Source organism: Protopterus annectens, chromosome 8.part1, assembly GCF_019279795.1.
Source record: "Protopterus annectens isolate FY-2018-M chromosome 8.part1, PAN1.0, whole genome shotgun sequence".
Lineage (NCBI taxonomy): Eukaryota > Metazoa > Chordata > Ceratodontiformes > Protopteridae > Protopterus > Protopterus annectens.
The window spans coordinates 147214587-147233259 of NC_056742.1; the positions used below are offsets into that span (position 1 = coordinate 147214587).

The 18673-nt window shown below is 39.7% G+C and overlaps 1 protein-coding gene across 2 annotated transcripts in view; it reads right to left on the minus strand.

Moving 5' to 3' along the window:
• The window catches only part of GAN (gigaxonin), a 1111762-nt gene that overhangs the window by 460065 nt on the left and 633024 nt on the right, over window positions 1–18673 (minus strand). For both annotated transcript variants that reach the window (XM_044081792.1, XM_044081791.1), the window contains exon 8: window positions 4943–5079. In XM_044081792.1, coding sequence (XP_043937727.1) covers window positions 4943–5079 — 137 coding nt within the window. The remainder of the gene's footprint in view (window positions 1–4942; window positions 5080–18673) is intronic.

Genomic DNA, 18673 nt, shown 5'->3' on the forward strand with positions numbered 1-18673 from the left:
GAATAACTGCCTATCTCCAGACTCTTGATATTGCAATAAACAAGCCATTCAAGGACCATTTGCACATGGAACTCAGTGACTATCAGCATGGAAACTTTGTGAAGCCTAGCCTACAAGAGGTTGTGACTTGGGTGAAAAATTCATGGGATAAAATCACTGACAGCTGTGTTGCCAATGCACTACGAGCAGGCTACTTGAACAAGCAGTGCTCATTTAAGGAGAGCTCTATTGCTAGGCATGACAAATTGGTGCCAATGGTTCTACAGGAAATGAAGTTGCAAGAAATTCAGGCCAGAATTTGGGGGTTGGAGACTGCTGTATGGGGGGGGTAAATAAGGCATCCCCTGATAATAAGCCCTAATGAGTATTTCGGCAGGGGGGGTATAAGACCCGGTCTTATTTTCAGGGAAATATGGTATATATATATATATATATATATATATATATTTATATACACATACACACACACACACACACACACACACACACACACACACACACACACACACACACACACACACACACACACACACACACTCTTTCAATTCTCACCAAGGCTTATTCCCTTAGTTTAATAAGTTGTCCAAGACTTTTGGAGACCAAGAAGTTTGTCACATTTCCTGACAGGATATAATCAATCCTTATGAGAGATGAGTAGGTTGTAAACTGTAGACAGAGTTGAAGTTGAGTCCAATCTGAACTGCTGAATTCTTTAAGTAGCACATCACAGGAATTGGGACAATTCTGGACAGAGCTAGCTGCAAAGTGGTGTTATTGCTTCTAAGATACTAGATAAAGCATGCAGGGCATTATCATTTAAGAGGTCTGGTAACATCTGTAGTTGTAGTTTGTCTGGACCAATTTGTTTAAATTAAAAGAAGCTGCTAGTCTATTAATTTGAAGTTTGTAAGGACCCAACCAGCCGAAACAGAGATCGTCTACCACTATCATTTTTGGGCCTTAGTACAGTCTAGAATAATCAAACTTAGAACTGTTTGCATTAAAGAAATACAAGAGGGGATGAAAATGTAGATGACTACTATTAGTAATTTGGCATGAACAGCACTGCTATCTGAACTGCAAAACAAATTCATTGTTTCTTGAAGAGTTACTTTTGTCTATTAAAGAAAAGTTAGAATCATTAACTAAAAGCAGGGCCCACCAGCAACACCTTGATGGGAAGCTGATCTGTTGTTAGAAAAATACTCAATTTGTATTAAAATATGAGAGAACAGCGTAAGAATTTCAGTCAGAAAGCAAATGGCAAATGTTTGGATTTGTATTGTGAAGTCCAGAGTTCCAGTTGAGGCCATTTGTTATTAACACTGCCAACATTCATGCAACTCACTGACAGACTTTTTTGGGGAGATAATTGATTAGAAGGCAAATGAAAAGGCTCTGTATATATTCAACATAGTACTAATTTCTAGCACATGTGCTCTAGTAAAATGTTGAAAAACTGTTTAACTGACATAAGTGTATAAAAAATGAATCAAAATCCATAATTATATCATTATCTGGGGGCCACACCCTCATGACATGTATAGTGGGGCAATAAAGGACATGCTCTACCTCCACTACAACATGTCATCTATTGCAACCCTGCTCCTTCCTGACTTGGGAGTGCTTTCTGCTATGCTTTCCCATACACACTGGCTACACTTTTCCCTGGATGTCATCTCCATATCGCCCCAGAGAGGGATCTAACAACTTGTATCAGCAGACAAAATTGCTGTAAAACAATTATGTGAAAGATCTGGCTATATTATGTCCTCTACGTTACCCATTTAATTTTGGGCACTAGTGAGTGAAGAACGTAATACTTTTGAAAAGTGGTACAAAAAACTTCACCAGGATTATAGAGATAAAGGGGCCACATCCCTTGTGTGTGCGCGTGCTCATTTGGGGGGGAGTGACAGTAAGAAGCTAGAATTAACATAGTTTTTAGCACACAAACAAGTTTCAGTGATAGAATTAGGCCTAATGAACAAAAGTCTGAAAAAAAGGCTATAGCAAAGTTATGCAGTTGTTACACTATGGTTGTCTTTACTACTACAATACAGCTGAATTACACTTACTGTAGTAACAGACACACAGTCATACTGAAATTAGTATCTCAAAGAAACTGTATATATGGCTTCTTGGTTACTGCATTATGGCACACACCAACACAATGGTACTGCGCTGCAATTTTACTTTATTGAACAGCTCTTGGTTTACTGTGCTGTGCCCAGCTGTACTGTATTGACCTTTATTGAGCAGTACTGCATTGTATTGTAGCACTCAATACTGTCTTGTGCTATATGGTACAGACATGTGCAGTGCTGTACAGAAAGTAACAATGTACTCCTGTGCAGAAAGTAACATTACTCAAGTGTGTGAGCAGCACGTAGAAATCTTACAGTAGTATGATTTGCTTGTTGACAGTGACACTAAGGGTAACAGAGTTCTGATACTTCTCCACCACTAGCCAGCAAGGAATTCAAACTATTAATTTTGGTTTGGTACAACAGCCAGCATGGAATTTTAAGTATTACGTTTTGTAGAAGAAGGCAGTCACAGTGCAGTGATGCTCTCTGCTACTTCAACCACCACTATAAAGGAATTTTAACTTAACTTTAATACACAAGCCACCATGGAATTGAAATTACTGTTTGTGTCCTACTAACCCCTACCATTCTGTATTTTTCAAAAGTATAAGGGGTTCTGCTATTTATATATATGGTGTCTATTGCAACTTAAGCATTACTTTCATTACATTCCTTCATATTTATTTCTTCGATTACCTCGTCTATTACATGGTGAAAAGTAAGTTGCAATACATTACTGTCTTGCGTTCCACAATGAAAGGTTGCCTGCTGGAATGCATGACATAGTGGGTTTACAACTGAGTGCACATAATGGTCTTTATTTCAGTCTGGTTTGAAAAGTTAAGCACATGGTACAGTAGTTCTGTTAACTGCTTTCCCTATCCACATTTGGCTTCTAAAAGAATGTTAACAATCAAGCATCAAACTCACAGAGTTATTGCTTTTGATGTTTGCATAGGAAATATGAAACTATTTAAAAATAATAGAAGCTCACTCACCCACCCAATCTTGCAGGCAATAATATGTGCATGATGGTTCAGCTGAAGGGCAGCACAGTGTTATAGCAGTGAGTGTTGTCGCCTCACAACAGAAGGTTCTCCCATTCAATTCACAGCTGGGATGCCTTCTGTGCAGAGTCTACATATCCTCCCTTTGTTAACATGGGTTTTATCTGGGTGATCCATTTTCCTCCCACATTCCAAAGACGTACTAAATTAGAAGTAGGTGTGAATATGTGTGTGTGTGTGTGTGTGTGTGTGTGTGTGTGTGTGTGTGTGTGTGTGTGCTGTGTGCTGTGTGCTGTGTGCGTGCGCAATACGGAACAACCACAATAGGGCTGTGTGAACATAGTCAATGATAATGTGATACCCTGACCCCATGTATATAATAAAATGGGAATAAGAGGCTGTAGATGAATGGTTGGCTATTTGGCTGGCTGAAGCTGTTACAAGTAAATCAGGGGATGGAATCATGAAAAGAAAGACTGACTATAGTAGATACTCTATAGTGAACCTCACACTGCTCACCTGTTAGCATGGTGCTGAGTTGTGCTACTCTGAAGATTTTTTTTCCCCAGGTTTTTCAAAGTACCAAGGCACTTACTTCTGAGATTCCTAACTGGGTTGTGCTTCTGTTTTAAGCTGATGTTTAACATGTACAGGAGGCTATACAGATTGGAGGAAGCTGTGCCTACAAAGTGGGAGTAAGATTTCGACAAAGAATTCTGATGTGAACATGGCTCCTGGCATGACAACCTTATCAGTCTTTTAATAAGGACTCCTGAATTAAATCAATAGTCAGGTCCATATCTATTTCCAGGTACTACAGCCTTCCATATATGACAATGGAGATTCTTAATGTTGGGCTCATTTAATCTAAGGGTACTGAGAAATGTACTACACCTATTCCTCTAACAGGATTCCAAGTCAGTTTCTAACCTTGAGTACCTTGCAGGCACATAACATGCAACTGGAAAATTGTCGGTATATGTACTGTCAGAGTCTTACAAAGGAAAAATAGACAACTGCAGATTATTGTGCAAATAAACTCATATTATAATGTAAATAAAGACCTCCTGTTAATCCTGATTACTTTTACAGGAATACAACCATAAAATAAGTAATCTGTCACTCACCAGAATACACACTGTACATGGAGCAGGAAGTGATTGCTTTCTACCAATGGATTCTAAGAAAATTTGTTATTATCATTTTGGTCCTTTTCATTAACTTTTACTGTAGTCACAGTTATCAACCCAATCAAGAATCAGGGAAAAATATTGAGAAACGAAAACTCCAAACCATAGACAAGTATTTTACTCAGAAAGTTGTATAATATGTGGATTTGCATCAGTATGCATTTTTTAAGACTTTGAAGTCTAAATGTAACTAATGCTATTTTTTAGTAAGTTACTTCATCAGTACTTTGCTACAAAATGACATATTTTGCCAGGAAGAGTAAAATTTTGAGGCAATGTTAAAGATGTTCTCAAGACTCAAGGAAAGCTGAGACCTACAGCCTGAGCAGCTTGTCACTAGGGCTTCCAATGAAAATAAGCCGAAATTCCATTTGGATAACTTGCCAATTACAAAGAGTAAGTTGTTTATCATGTTTGTGATGGCAGATCAGCTCTTAGCTTAAGAATTATTTCATTCAACCTTTAAGAAAGGCCACCAGTTTTATATCACAAAGTCAATGTCCTGTTGACAAACACATTATTATCATTATTGTTGTACAATCAGTTTCTTGTGCAATTACTTTTAACATTCAAATCCATTCTGTAATAAAATGTTAAGACAGAAACATTTAGAAGAATAACATTCTTGACTTGTAATTGTGGATTGATCACTCACCTCCTCTCTTTCAATGGGCAGATTGCTGTCCACTGCTGCATTTTTGGATCATAGCATTCTACGGATTCAAACAGTTTGCCGTATGAGCCTCCACCTATTGCATAGATTTTTTTCTTCATAGCAGCATAGCAGCCAATCTGTAACACAAAATATTACGGTCATTCACACTGCAAACGTGTGTGTTTTAACTAGGATGTGGAAAGAAACATGGTATTTTAGGACTGCAAGCAACAATATAATCTGAAATACTTGCCCCGCCCATACAATTTATACATTTTTTTTGTATCTTTATGCTAAGAACATACAAAGTGCGAGTGTGGAAGCAAAGCCAAAGGTTTAGGGGGGTATTGTCCAGCATGAAAAAGTGATGAACTTCAAAATGAAGCTAGACAAATGAGGTGTCTGTATTTTCAAACATGACCTTAGCAATACTGCGCTTCCTAGTCTCCCAGTAAATAAGCTCTCAGCAAGATCAGAGGCACACTTATGTTCGCTATATAATTCTCAAATTTTAAAATGACATGTACTTAGCTTTGCCACTTAAAATGCATTTTTGTTACTGTTAGGAAATTTGCCTGATGCATACCTGCTCTCTCCTTTTGGTCACCAAATTCAGACACTTTATTTAAAGTAGGTCTTCGATTCTCGGCATTCTTTTCACTGGAAGAAATTTGGCTGGTATCTGCATCCCTCATAGTGGAGAACAATAAGCACCACTTCTTATTCAGTGCATGCAAAAAGGAATCTCATGGGTCTATAATGTATTTTTTGTGTTCAGCTGCTGAAGTATGACAACTATGCTTTCTGAGAATCTTTCTGTCAAGACTAGAGGTGCTTTTGTGGGAAATTAATACCCAAGATGTATGTTGGAAAAGCTGACAGATTCTAAATGGGACAGTTTTTAAAGCCTTGAGCTCAGGAGAGAAAGCCAACAAAGCAATAAAAGAACTCCCATACACAAACTGAAAGAAAACCAGGAAGTGGAAACATGAATACATGGAAAGTCATGTGGCTGAGTCTAAAGTTGTCCCAAAACATAAACATATATGCAAAAAGATTTCAAATGCTGATGGGGTGGGCTGAAGATTTAGGCCTGCTGAAAGAAATAATAGGAAACCAGCAACCAAAGGTGGAAAAACAGAGAACATATCTAAAACGTGGACAAAGACGAGGCTGCCCAAAAAACAGGTGCAACAACATAAAACATAAACAAAATACAAAACAAATTGCACTTTATTCATCTGCTGTTACTGTATTTGTGTTTCTTCCTACTTTACTGCATGAATTCTGCTGCATTTATTACTACTTGTTAGTAGCCTGATTAAATTCTAACTGTTATTCTAAGCCTTTGTTTGAAGCACTTGGGCTTCAGACCAGTTGTTTTACATTAAGAAGGTTTGTGGCCTGCTTTGTTGTGGCAGGACAGGTAGCTTACATCCTTCTAAGTTGGGAGTTGCTGATTGAAGGCTTAGCGTCTGTTATTCTAAACTTGTATTAGTTCTGGTTTAAGCACTTAGGCTTCAGGCCCGTTATTTTATTTTACATTAAGAAGGTGTGGTTTGCACTCTTGTGGGAGGAGAGGGTAGATTCTGCCCTTCTGAGCTGGGACTTTCTGGTTAAAGGCTTATTGTGCCTGCTTATTTGAATGGTTTCTTTCTGAAATTGGTACGCCTTGTTTCCTGTAGTATAGACTAAATTCAGACCTGCTGAATCTAGCTTTGTTTGTATAACTTAAGCAGTAATCCAGACCTTCTTTTTTGGAGAAGGTTCCCCTGCACCCTAGTGGCAGGAGTGTGCAGTTAGAAATTGTCTGATCAAAGACTGCTGGAACGGGGCACAGTTTTTTGCTTGTTATTGGTTAATTTGTTTAAATCAGTTTGCTCATTTGCTACTGTTATAATAAAAAAAATACACTATGCATCACCGCTTAGCTAGGGTTAAACTATTCCCAGTGCCACAAAGCCTGCTCTTCAAATTTTCCTTTAGAACTAACCACTTTTTTTTTAGTTTTAGCTCTCAACTCTGTTTCTTTGAGCTCAGCACTTGTTCAGAACTCATTGTAAGCACTAAATAAGCTACAAATTACTACAGCACTCAACTTTCCTCACTTGTCTAGAGGAAAACAGTTTTTAGTACTTAATAAGCACCTATCCAGGCATGTCTAAGGTTCAGCTCCCGGTGTTTTCTCCTGTCTACCTGATGAATCTGGGCATCTTGGGGCAATGCAGCAACTGGCTCATGTACACAGACCACCCTCTCCTCCTACCACCAAACACTACAACCTGTGAGAGATGCACTTATATAGCCAAACTGGAAGCAAAGCTCTCTTCACCCAAGACTGGACTGGATAGTCAAGAGGAGAAGGTAAACACTCGCAGCACACCACACGCATCACATAGTTCCTCAAAACCTACACCACAAAAATACACACACAGCAACACAAAATACACACCTACATCCATGGAGGCTCTCAATAAAAATCTGCTCAAGTAACAGAGACCTCCAAAGCAGAAACACAAGCAACCTCTACCACCAACACAACCCAAATGACATAGCCCACAAACTCAGTGTGCCACTCAACCACAGCCCATAAGGCATAACATACCCAACACTTTACTCATAGGTGACTCTATAGTGAGGCACACTGATGTTCCAACTCACCAGGCTAAACAAGGAGAAAGTTACTCAGCTGCCTGTCAGGTAACAGGATCCACCACATAACGCACGCACTCAGGTCACTCCACAACAAGTGCAAATATGACTCTGTCATTGTCCATGTTGGTGTGAATGACCTGAGACGTACCTCCCTGGACTACATGAAGAGAGACATGGAGGAGCTCTTCGATCTTGTACCCAGGCAGGGGAAGTAAATGATTTAAACAATATTATTGTAAAAGATACTATGTTTAATGGTATTAAAAAGGACTACGACAACACATTTAGAGAGATTGACAGTCACTGCTTAAGAATTGTTAATAGAAAAGTAAAAAAGTTGGAACGAGATTTACAGGAATATAGTGCAGGACAGGCATATAAAATGTATGGAAGAAGTAAATGGGCACGGGACCAGAATACAAACAATAATTATGTCGAAAAAGAACAAGACAATGTTTTTTATGATGGTTTAGATGAACAGGGCCCAAGGAGGAGTGAACGGTTGGCACAGAAATCCAACCAGCAGTTAAATCAAAACAGGACAGGGCAGCAGGATTTTCAGTTTGGCCAGGGGAGGCAGAGGAACAGACAAATGAGCAACCACACCAGGAGGTGGAATCCCTCAAGGATACAATAACTGTAGAACCACATAACACTACCATAGAGAATGAAAAACAGTGCAATGAAGGTTGTAAGGTTGTTAAGAAAGGGAATTTTTCTATATTTAATTATACAGAGGTTGAGGTTAATGATTTGTTCTTTGAGGTTTTTACCAAAGGACTACATTTTGTCCCTCAAAGTTCCATTAACATACCTAGGACTATTCTAGATTTGAAGCTTTTTACAAGGCAGTTAAATATAACAGCAATGATGAAAGAGAATCTAAGTGATAGAGAAAAACTTCACAGGAGAAGTACATGGAACCCCCCATTGCATCCTGTTTTAAAAACATTTGAAGACATGGTTGAAGAGGAAATAAGAAACATAGGTGTCAAAGACATGTCAAAAAGTACCAATTTTTCTGAAATATCATATAAATTGATTAAAAAATTAAACAGTGAGGGAATTAGAGTCATGAAAATGGACAAAGGGGGGGGAGTGGTCCTTATGTACCAACATGATTATGAAGCTTCATTGTACACACATTTGCATGACACTGAACAATATAATCAGGTGTCAGTGAATGAGAGGAACATCGCATATGCTAAAATTAAGTACAAACTAGAAGATAATTTGTACCAAGGAGCAATTAATGAGGAACTTTACAACTACCTCCTAGTGTCCAAACCAGTCACTCCCATTGTTTTTGGTATCCCCAAAGTGCACAAAGGGCTACAACCATTAGTATTTAGACCAATTGTAGCAGGAGCTAGGGGGATTACCGAACCACTTGGGAAGTTCATAGATGCAATATTAAAGAAACTTACAACATCTTTAAAAGGTTTATGTAAGGACTCCTGGGAATTTTTAAGGAGTATTAAGAAGGAATTGTACCAGGAAACCAATTACATGGTAACAGTGGATGTAGTGGAGTTATTCCCAAGTATTCCACATGAAACTGGTTTAGCATGGTTTAACGAAATGCTGGCAGAACATTCAAAATTGGGAGGTAAAATGATTGCACTGTTGGTAGAACTTATGGAGGTTATTTTAAAAAATAACTTTGTTTTTTTCTGTGGAGAATTATTCCGACAGAAAAAAGGTGTGGCAATGGGGACCCCCTGTGCCTCTGCATATGCTAACATTGTCCTGAGTTATTGGGAATCCAAACTTGTATTCAACACATAGTGGGCAGAATATCTCACACATTATCAACGCTACCTACATGATATATGTATATTATGGAAGGGTAGTATTGAAAAGCTTGAACAATTTATTGAACATATTAATGACAGTACAGAATTTTTAAAATTTACTTGCAATATTAGTACTGACAGGTTGCAGTATTTAGATGTAGATTTATACAAAAACACAGAAAAGGGTTGCTTTATGTCACGTATACACAGAAAAAGCAGTTATTCAAATATGTTTCTCCATTTTAATAGTAACCACCCCTTATTTCAAAGAAAAGGTGTCATTAAAGGACAGATCATCAGGGCGGCTAGAATGTGCAGTGAAGAGGTGTTATTTAATGAGGAGTGCCTATTTTTAAAAATGTTGTTTGAGGAGAGGGGGCACCCCATAAAACTAATAGAGGAAATAACAGCAGAGGTTAAAAATCAAAGGAAGGACAAATATTTTCCTTTATTAGGGGAAGAAAGTAGAGACAATAACAACAAAGTTGGAGAGAAAGTGAAAAAACAAGGGTGTTTGTTTGTACACACGAACTGCAACGAAAGTTGGTCAGTGGAAAGGATTATTAACAAATATTGGCCAATTATAACTACAAATGAGGAATTTAAGAAAACATTAGGCAACAAACCCCAGGTAGTTAGAAGGAGAAATAAAAATTTAAAAGAATTATTAGAAGCAAATTATGAAAATAAGAAAGAAAGGAGAAACAACAAGAATGGTACATTTAGGTGTAATACTTGTAAACAGTGTCCAAATATGATAGACAAGAAGGGCTTCTATTTGAATTCAAGAAAAATATATTTAAGATCCCCAGGATATTTCAATTGTAAGGCTAAGGGAGTAGTCTATTTAGGGTTATGTCAACATTGCCAATGTTTCTATGTTGGAAAAACAGAGAGGACGTTAGCCAAAAGAGTGTACGAGCACCTCTATGAAATTAGTAGGAGAAAGGAGACCAATGCATTCTTCAAGCACTCATTAACATGTGAAAATATGGAATTAAGATTCATGGTACTTGAACAAGTGCATGTTAGCCCTAGAGGGGGTGACTGGGAAACATCCTTGGAATACAAGGAACTGCTTTGGCAAGTGAGACTAGAAGCAGCAAAATTTCCTGGGCTCAATGGAGCTATTAGTATCACTAGTTTATTGAAAATTAGAAGGGCAAAACTGTAAAATGAAGTAAGAGAATGACCACTCTGTAACAAATAAAATAGTTGGTTAGGCATCAAGAAAAGGTAATTTGGAATCAAATGATGTGGGTTGTTACCAGGACCATTATAGGCATTAATATAATAAACATAATATACAAGTTGAGAGATGCTAAAAAACTTTTTCAAGAGTTAGAATTATATAGATGGTTAAATGAGACCACAAGAATGGTAGTTAGTGGTCAGTTTTTTGCTGACCAAAGCTACGTTAAGTTACACTTTATGTTTTTAAAAAATGATATGTTATATAGGTTTCAGAAAGTTATAGAACATTATAGAAGATACTTGGTTCTTAACAACAACTGGTTTTAGCCACAAGTAGTTCTATAAAATGTATAAGAGGCTTTTAGTTGGAATTTTAAACATTAAGGATATGTATATGTTTTTTAATAATTCTAGCAAAATGTGAATAATATTTGGTTGGACATGAATAAAGTGAATAGGAAATTGTGCATGTTATTTATGGAAGTAAAATTTAATGTGTTATTTGTACAATTGAGATAGAAAAGGTTTTTATTCCTTTAAAATGTAAATGTGAAGCAATTTAATTTAATTGATTGTTAATTAAAGTATTTGGGTTGAACAAGGGTAATATAAAAAGACCCACCACCCAATGTAAAAATGTCTTGATAAAGCCTGGGAGGGCCCGGGTGAAAGCGCTTGACTTTACATTTTGGAAGTGTTTGTACCTTTCACGCTGAGCTGGTGGAGCTGTTTTAATTAAAAAACTTTTACTCAACACCTAGTTCGTGATTCCTGCATCCTGGTTGTTTCAGATTACCAGTGGGTGCCTTTTCAGTGTTTTGCTGTGTTTTAATAACTGTTATAATAAAAAAAATACACTATGCATCACCGCTTAGCTAGGGTTAAACTATTCCCAGTGCCACAAAGCCTGCTCTTCAAATTTTCCTTTAGAACTAACCACTTTTTTTTAGTTTTAGCTCTCAACTCTGTTTCTTTGAGCTCAGCACTTGTTCAGAACTCATTGTAAGCACTAAATAAGCTACAAATTACTACAGCACTCAACTTTCCTCACTTGTCTAGAGGAAAACAGTTTTTAGTACTTAATAAGCACCTATCCAGGCATGTCTAAGGTTCAGCTCCCGGTGTTTTCTCCTGTCTACCTGATGAATCTGGGCATCTTGGGTCAATGCAGCAACTGGCTCATGTACACAGACCACCCTCTCCTCCTACCACCAAACACTACAACCTGTGAGAGATGCACTTATATAGCCAAACTGGAAGCAAAGCTCTCTTCACCCAAGACTGGACTGGATAGTCAAGAGGAGAAGGTAAACACTCGCAGCACACCACACGCATCACATAGTTCCTCAAAACCTACACCACAAAAATACACACACAGCAACACAAAATACACACCTACATCCATGGAGGCTCTCAATAAAAATCTGCTCAAGTAACAGAGACCTCCAAAGCAGAAACACAAGCAACCTCTACCCGCCCAACACAACCCAAATGACATAGCCCACAAACTCAGTGTGCCACTCAACCACAGCCCATAAGGCATAACATACCCAACACTTTACTCATAGGTGACTCTATAGTGAGGCACACTGATGTTCCAACTCACCAGGCTAAACAAGGAGAAAGTTACTCAGCTGCCTGTCAGGTAACAGGATCCACCACATAACGCATGCACTCAGGTCACTCCACAACAAGTGCAAATATGACTCTGTCATTGTCCATGTTGGTGTGAATGACCTGAGACGTACCTCCCTGGACTACATGAAGAGAGACATGGAGGAGCTCTTCGATCTTGTACCCAGGCAGGTTTGACCCCAGCCCCGAGTACCATCCTGCCATCACCCAGAACGATACCACAGCACAAGGACAAAATGATAGACTTCAACAATTGGCTAAGCTTCTGGTGCAAGTCTAAGAGGATCCAGTATCTGTCTGCCTGGGATGACATGATCGACAGACTCCGATGTTTTGCCAGAGATGGCCCGCACCTGTCGCCGTAGGGATTCTGGATACTGGGTAAGGCTCTTGCCACCCCTATAGTGTCTTTTTAGTCAAGGTTCAAACTACAAACTCACCACCATAGCAGGTATAAGCAAGCAAAACCTGGGGGCAATGCTGCTCAATGCTAAAAGTCTAAACCTCAAAATGCATTCACTCGAGGCACTCCTTAAAATGGAGAACACAGACATCTGTGCAGTGACAGAGACCTGGTTCAAGGCTCCAGAGAGCACCCCTGCATATTCATTAAGGATATCTACACCTCCAGGCTAGCTGCTCAGCATAATGCATCCGAGATTATCTAAGTGCAACTAACTCTGGGCAAGACCGCAATCCAAATTGCAACTTGCTACAGATCCCCCACCATGCCCCAGGATTCCCACTCCTCATTTTTTGATACACTGGAAAATATTATGGTACAACCCAACACCCTAATAATGGGTGATTTCAACTACCCCACCATTAAATGGGAAAACTACTCATGTACCAACTCTTTTGCTCAAGGTTTTCTGAAATTCATAAATTCCAACATCTTGGATCAACTTATCCATACCCCCACAAGGGGCAGCAATATCCCAGACCTTGTCATTGCCAAAATGGGAGACTGGTGTTCCACACCAGAGGTCAATTCCTCGTTGGCCAGATCCGACCACAAGCTAATCACTCTAGACATCCACATCCCACCCCCTACCCCCATTACGGAAACTACCGTAAAAAATTTCTCCAAAGCCAACTTCACGCTTCTTAAGATGGAAGTGGCAAACTTCATTACACCAATGCAGACGGACAATAGAGGTACGACTGCCGAATCCTACACAAATGCAGTTTATAAGTACTTGCACGAGTGCATGGATTGTGCTATCCCCAACAGAATCAAGATGTTATCCTCCAAAAAAAGGAAGCCAGTCTGGTGGTCCCCTGCCATAAACAAACTCTGCAACAGAAGAAAGACACTGTTGCAGAGACCGTAAAATCCCATCATTGGAGGAACTCCCTGGTTAGTCTCAGTAAGAAGCTGAGATCCCTCATAAAATCTCCAAAGTTAGTTACGAAAACAAAATCGCCACTGATTCTAAAGACAACCACAAAGCATTCTATAGCTGTATCAAGAATCTCAATGGCAACTCTCAGATCTGCTCTGAGTTACAGCACAATGGCACTAAATATACCGAACCAAATGATATTGCCAACATCCTGGCAGATAGGTTTAGTGCTAACTTTACCCCCCCTCTCACCCCCTAAAGGGCCCAATCCCTAGACTAGAAGAATGCAAAGTTCCTGTAATCACAGCTGCACAGGTAAAAACCACATTCTCCAAAGCCAAGAACACAGCATCCATGGGACCTGACAACATCCTATGCTGTGTTCTACACGAACTACAGAATGAACTAGCACCCCACCTAAGCACCATGTTCAGTCATAGTCTCACCTCAGGCTTTTTGCCCACAGAATGGCACTCAGCGACGGTTATCCCACTCCACAAAGGGAGAGCCACCACGGACCCCGAGAACTACCACCTCATTAGCCTAACGAGCCTGGTCTGCAAGGCCATGTAATGCATCATCATGGAACTTATAAACAAAGACATTGGTAATCTCCAAACTCTGGACCCCACCCAGTTTGGGTTTGTAAAGGGCAGACCATGTCTCCTAAATCTGATAGACTTCTTTGAAGCAGTCACCAAAGCCATAGATGAGGGTAAGGTGGTTCACACAGCCTATTTAATTCTCGCAAAGGCTTTTGACACCATCCCCCACTCTGGAATTAAAGATAAACTCACTAAACTAGGTATAAATCCCTATGTCACAAGATGGGTTGCCAACTGGCTCACTGACAGAACCCACACTGTGAAAGTAGCAGACTCCAAATCCGACTTCAGACCAGTGACAAGTGGAATACCACAGGGTTCAGTCCTGGGCCTCTCCTGTTTGCTATCTACTTTTCTGAAGTACAGGCTAACACAGAAGGTCTTTGGCTAATGAAGTTTGAAAATCCTAACGATGTGGACATCCTACAAAAGGGCCTCACTGAGACAGATGCCTGGTTTCAAAGCCATGGTATCAAGCTCAATGTCAAAAAGTGCATTGTCATCCCCTTTTTGTAAAAACTCTGTACCCATGAGCTACCACATAGGTGGGTAGTCTGCTTAACACTGAAAGTGTGATAAGAGACCTTGGGACACAGGTGGACAGGTGTAGTCTCGCCTTTGATAATCACATCACCACAGCAGTCAGGAAATCCTTATACATGGCACACCATCACAAAAGTTTCTCATCCAGGAAAAAAGAGGTCATTGTTCCCCTCGACTCGTCACTCATTAGACCCATTATAGAGTACAACGCCCCTTTTGTTATGTACCTCAAAGGACATCTACAACTGAAAAGGACGCAGAAATACCTCACAAAGAGGATTACCAGCCTCAAACAGATGCCCTACACAGACAGTATCAAAAAACTCCAGCTTTACTCAGTCACATATCGCCTACTCAGAGGCTATTCTCTGCCTAACATACAAAGCTATGTCAAACCCAGAGATGTTGGACATGCTCCACTTAAATAAATCCCAATCCCTCTAAGCTACACGCTATAGGCATCTAAACCTTGTCACCACAATAAACAGAAAATGCTGGAGTGATGGATTCCTGTCCCAGAGACTTCCATACTCTGGAATAAACTACCTATCTATATCAAACAAAGCTCCTCATTAGCACTCAAGAAAAATCTTGATGATTGGATGGTAAAGAGGAAATTCACCCTGGGGATCACCTCTGTGGCTCTGCTCGACAGGGACACAGGAAAATAATTTTCTTGGGTGGCGAAAGCCAGGGTAACTTTTTGGCTAGGATTATGTAGGCCCTAGGGCCAATAGCCTAGTACCTACCTATGAACACAGTAGGAGATTAATGAAGCTGGAGAAACTGACAAGATAGCTGTTACAAGATGGTCTATCTGGAACACGGATCTAGATGCTTCATTATGTCTATGAGAACCAAGAATGCAGATAAATTGTCCGAAGCAGAGCCAGAATGCTTCATACAAGAACTGCTACAAATTTTTGATGTGCACAGGATGCAGGAATCACAGTTTAAGGATCCACAAGGGAAGAAGAAAAAAAGTCAGACGAGAGCTTCCCCAAGGAATGCCCTACTTGCAGGCATACAAAATTAAATATTAAGAAAACTGAGGTTGTTAGATATCCTATTCATTGGAACTAGTTTATTAAAATATTTGAAGATTTCTCAGACTCTGCGGATATAAGCAATGGAAAGCACCAACCTCAAAACTAGATGTTTTGTAACCTCTGGAAATTGGAGACTAAATTGCTAATGCTGAAGGACTGCTAATCCAAAGAAACAGGGGGGGGGGTATCTGGAGGATGAGAAATTCTATGCAAAGGCCTCTTACAGTATAAATACACAAAAAGGTGACTGATCAAATCCCTAGTTGAAATGGACTGGCATGTTAATTTATAATGGATGACGGGACTGGCACAGCTAGGAGATAAATTAATTCAGTTGCTGAGACTCTGGCCATGAAAAAAAAATGTAAGGTGAAAGGTCAAACTCAGAACAAGACTTCATGCACAAGTACTCAAAGATGTGACCACCACCACAGCAAACACAGGAAAAGTGTTGTGTAGTGGCTCCCAAATGGAGAAAAAAAAAAACGAGGGAATAAATATATGAAATCCAAAATCCAAAGGAGAACAAACTGGGGTGCATTAGAAGCAGATAACGTCAAAGGAGATATGAGAGAAGCCAAGTTTGGGAAGACACTCAGTGTCATCAGGAGACTTAGATGTCCAAAGCTGGACAGCTACAGAGCTCAAGAAACTAGACAGAGCAGAAGAGAATATATAAAAAATGGCAGTAGTACACAAAGGAACCTCAAGGACAACAGGAAGAAAACGGGAAATGACTCAGAAGTGGACAACACGGACCAGCAAAGTAAAGTGAATGGTGAATCAGACAATCAGAATTAACTGTATGTGAATACATAGACTACCAATGCTTTCTGGATGCAACAAAAGGAGGTAATATTAAGCTTAAAGCAGGTATAAATGAAGGAAAATAAAGACAGAAGATTCAAAAAGGTAAGGGCATTTTTAGATATCTATTTACAGTCATTAACACACACACACACACACACACATACATACCTGTGCGTGTGTATATATACACATACACACACACACACACATATATATATATATATACACACACACATATACATACATACGCACATATATATCTATACATACACGTATACATACACACATACATGTTTCAGTCACACAGAAAAAGGACATAAAACATGGCAGGAGCAGGAGACACCTTCTCCTCAAACTACTGATTGCAAGGGTTAACCAAAGATGATACAGAATTCGGACTATGATGAAAAGGAAGAGTAGTTTCTCAAAAACAATAAAAGGGAGACAAAGTTATTATTGTTAAGTGAAAGAATATGGTAAATTATGTACCAAACGAACTGCGCTGGGCTGTGCTGTCTTGTATTACACTACTGCAATGACACGTAACAGAAAGCAAAAAAAAAGGACAGGAATCGCACAAGAAGAAAGGGTTGACCATATTAGGGAAAACAGGAATACAGTGAAGTGGCAGGGGGAACAGAACAGAACAATTAGGGTAGATGCCCATAGGTAAATGCAGAAGCACATTGAAAAATGTACAGTTGTGTACACTTACCATAAATGTAGATGTTAGAGTGTATTCACTGTTGCAGTCATTACATTTGGGTAATCTGCTGGCAGGTTGCCCTCAGTCGGCCCGAATATCAAAGTCTTGGGTCCTGCGTCGGTTGCCGTCTCCTCTTCCATGACGTCAGGTTGTCAGGGGTATAAAACATGCAACCAACGCCATATTCTTAAGTTTTTCTTGCCCCAGATGTCAGGTGCCCCCCAAATGGGGAGCAAAAATATATATATACATAAATATATCTATATATAAATGCAATTGTAACAACAAACTTTACCTTCATCTAAAAGCACACACACCACAAAGGCTGTAGAATATAGTGAAGGAAACAGAAGTTCTAGAAAAAAGGGATGAAGGCGGGTGGGTAACCCGACTGCAACAGTGAATACACTCGAACATCTAGATTTATGGTAAGTGTACAACAACTGTATTATGTTCTTCATGTTTCACTGTTGCAGTCATTACATTTGGGTAGAATTCCAAAGCTATGGATGGGAGGCTGGAGCTAAATAGCATTAGTAGGGGCTATAATGCCCTGCAGAACTGCAGTGGCAAAGCCTGCCCTGGACTTAGAGAAGAGAGGCAAATGATAATGCTTTGTAAAAGTATGAACAGAGCTCCAAGTAGCAGCTTCTAGAATGTCTTTTGGTTGGCACCCATCTGAGAAAAGCTGCCGAGGTAGATGCAGCCCTGGTGGAATGCGACCCGATACTCTTGGGCACCGGTTTACCATGATGCAAATAGCAGAAACGAATGCAGTGGCTTATCCACTTTGAAATAGTCTGCTTTGAAATAGCCTTCCCCTCTGATCCTGCAGCAAATGCCACCAATAGCTGCTCAGACTTTCTTAGAGATTTGGTCCTGTTTAAGTAGAATCTTAGTTGTCTGTGTGCGTCCAAGGAATGCAGAATCCGCTCCCCCTTGTTCTGTGGATTTGGGTAAAAAGTAGGCAGGTGAATAGTTTGGTTAAGAGCCACACTGGATACCACCTTAGGCATAAAGGAAGGATTGGTCTTGAGGGACATCCTGTCTGGGTAAAATGTAATAAAAGGCTCCACAGCCATGAGGGCCTGTAGTTCTGAAACCATTCTTGCTGAAGTGATTGCCAGAAGGAAAGCAGTTTTCCAAGATAAAAACTTTATATCCGCAGTAGCTGCTGGTTCAAATGGAGGCAGGGTGAGTTTTTCCAACACAAAATTGAGGTCCCATGCAGGAGTTGGTGATCTTCTGGGAGGCCTTAAATTTTTTGCCCCTCTAAGATACTGTTTTAGCAGAGGATGAGAAAAGATAGGAGGCTCTGTATTGTAATGAGCCGAAATGGCTGAGGCATGGATTTTTATTGATGAAAAAGATAGGCCCTTGTCAAGCATCTCA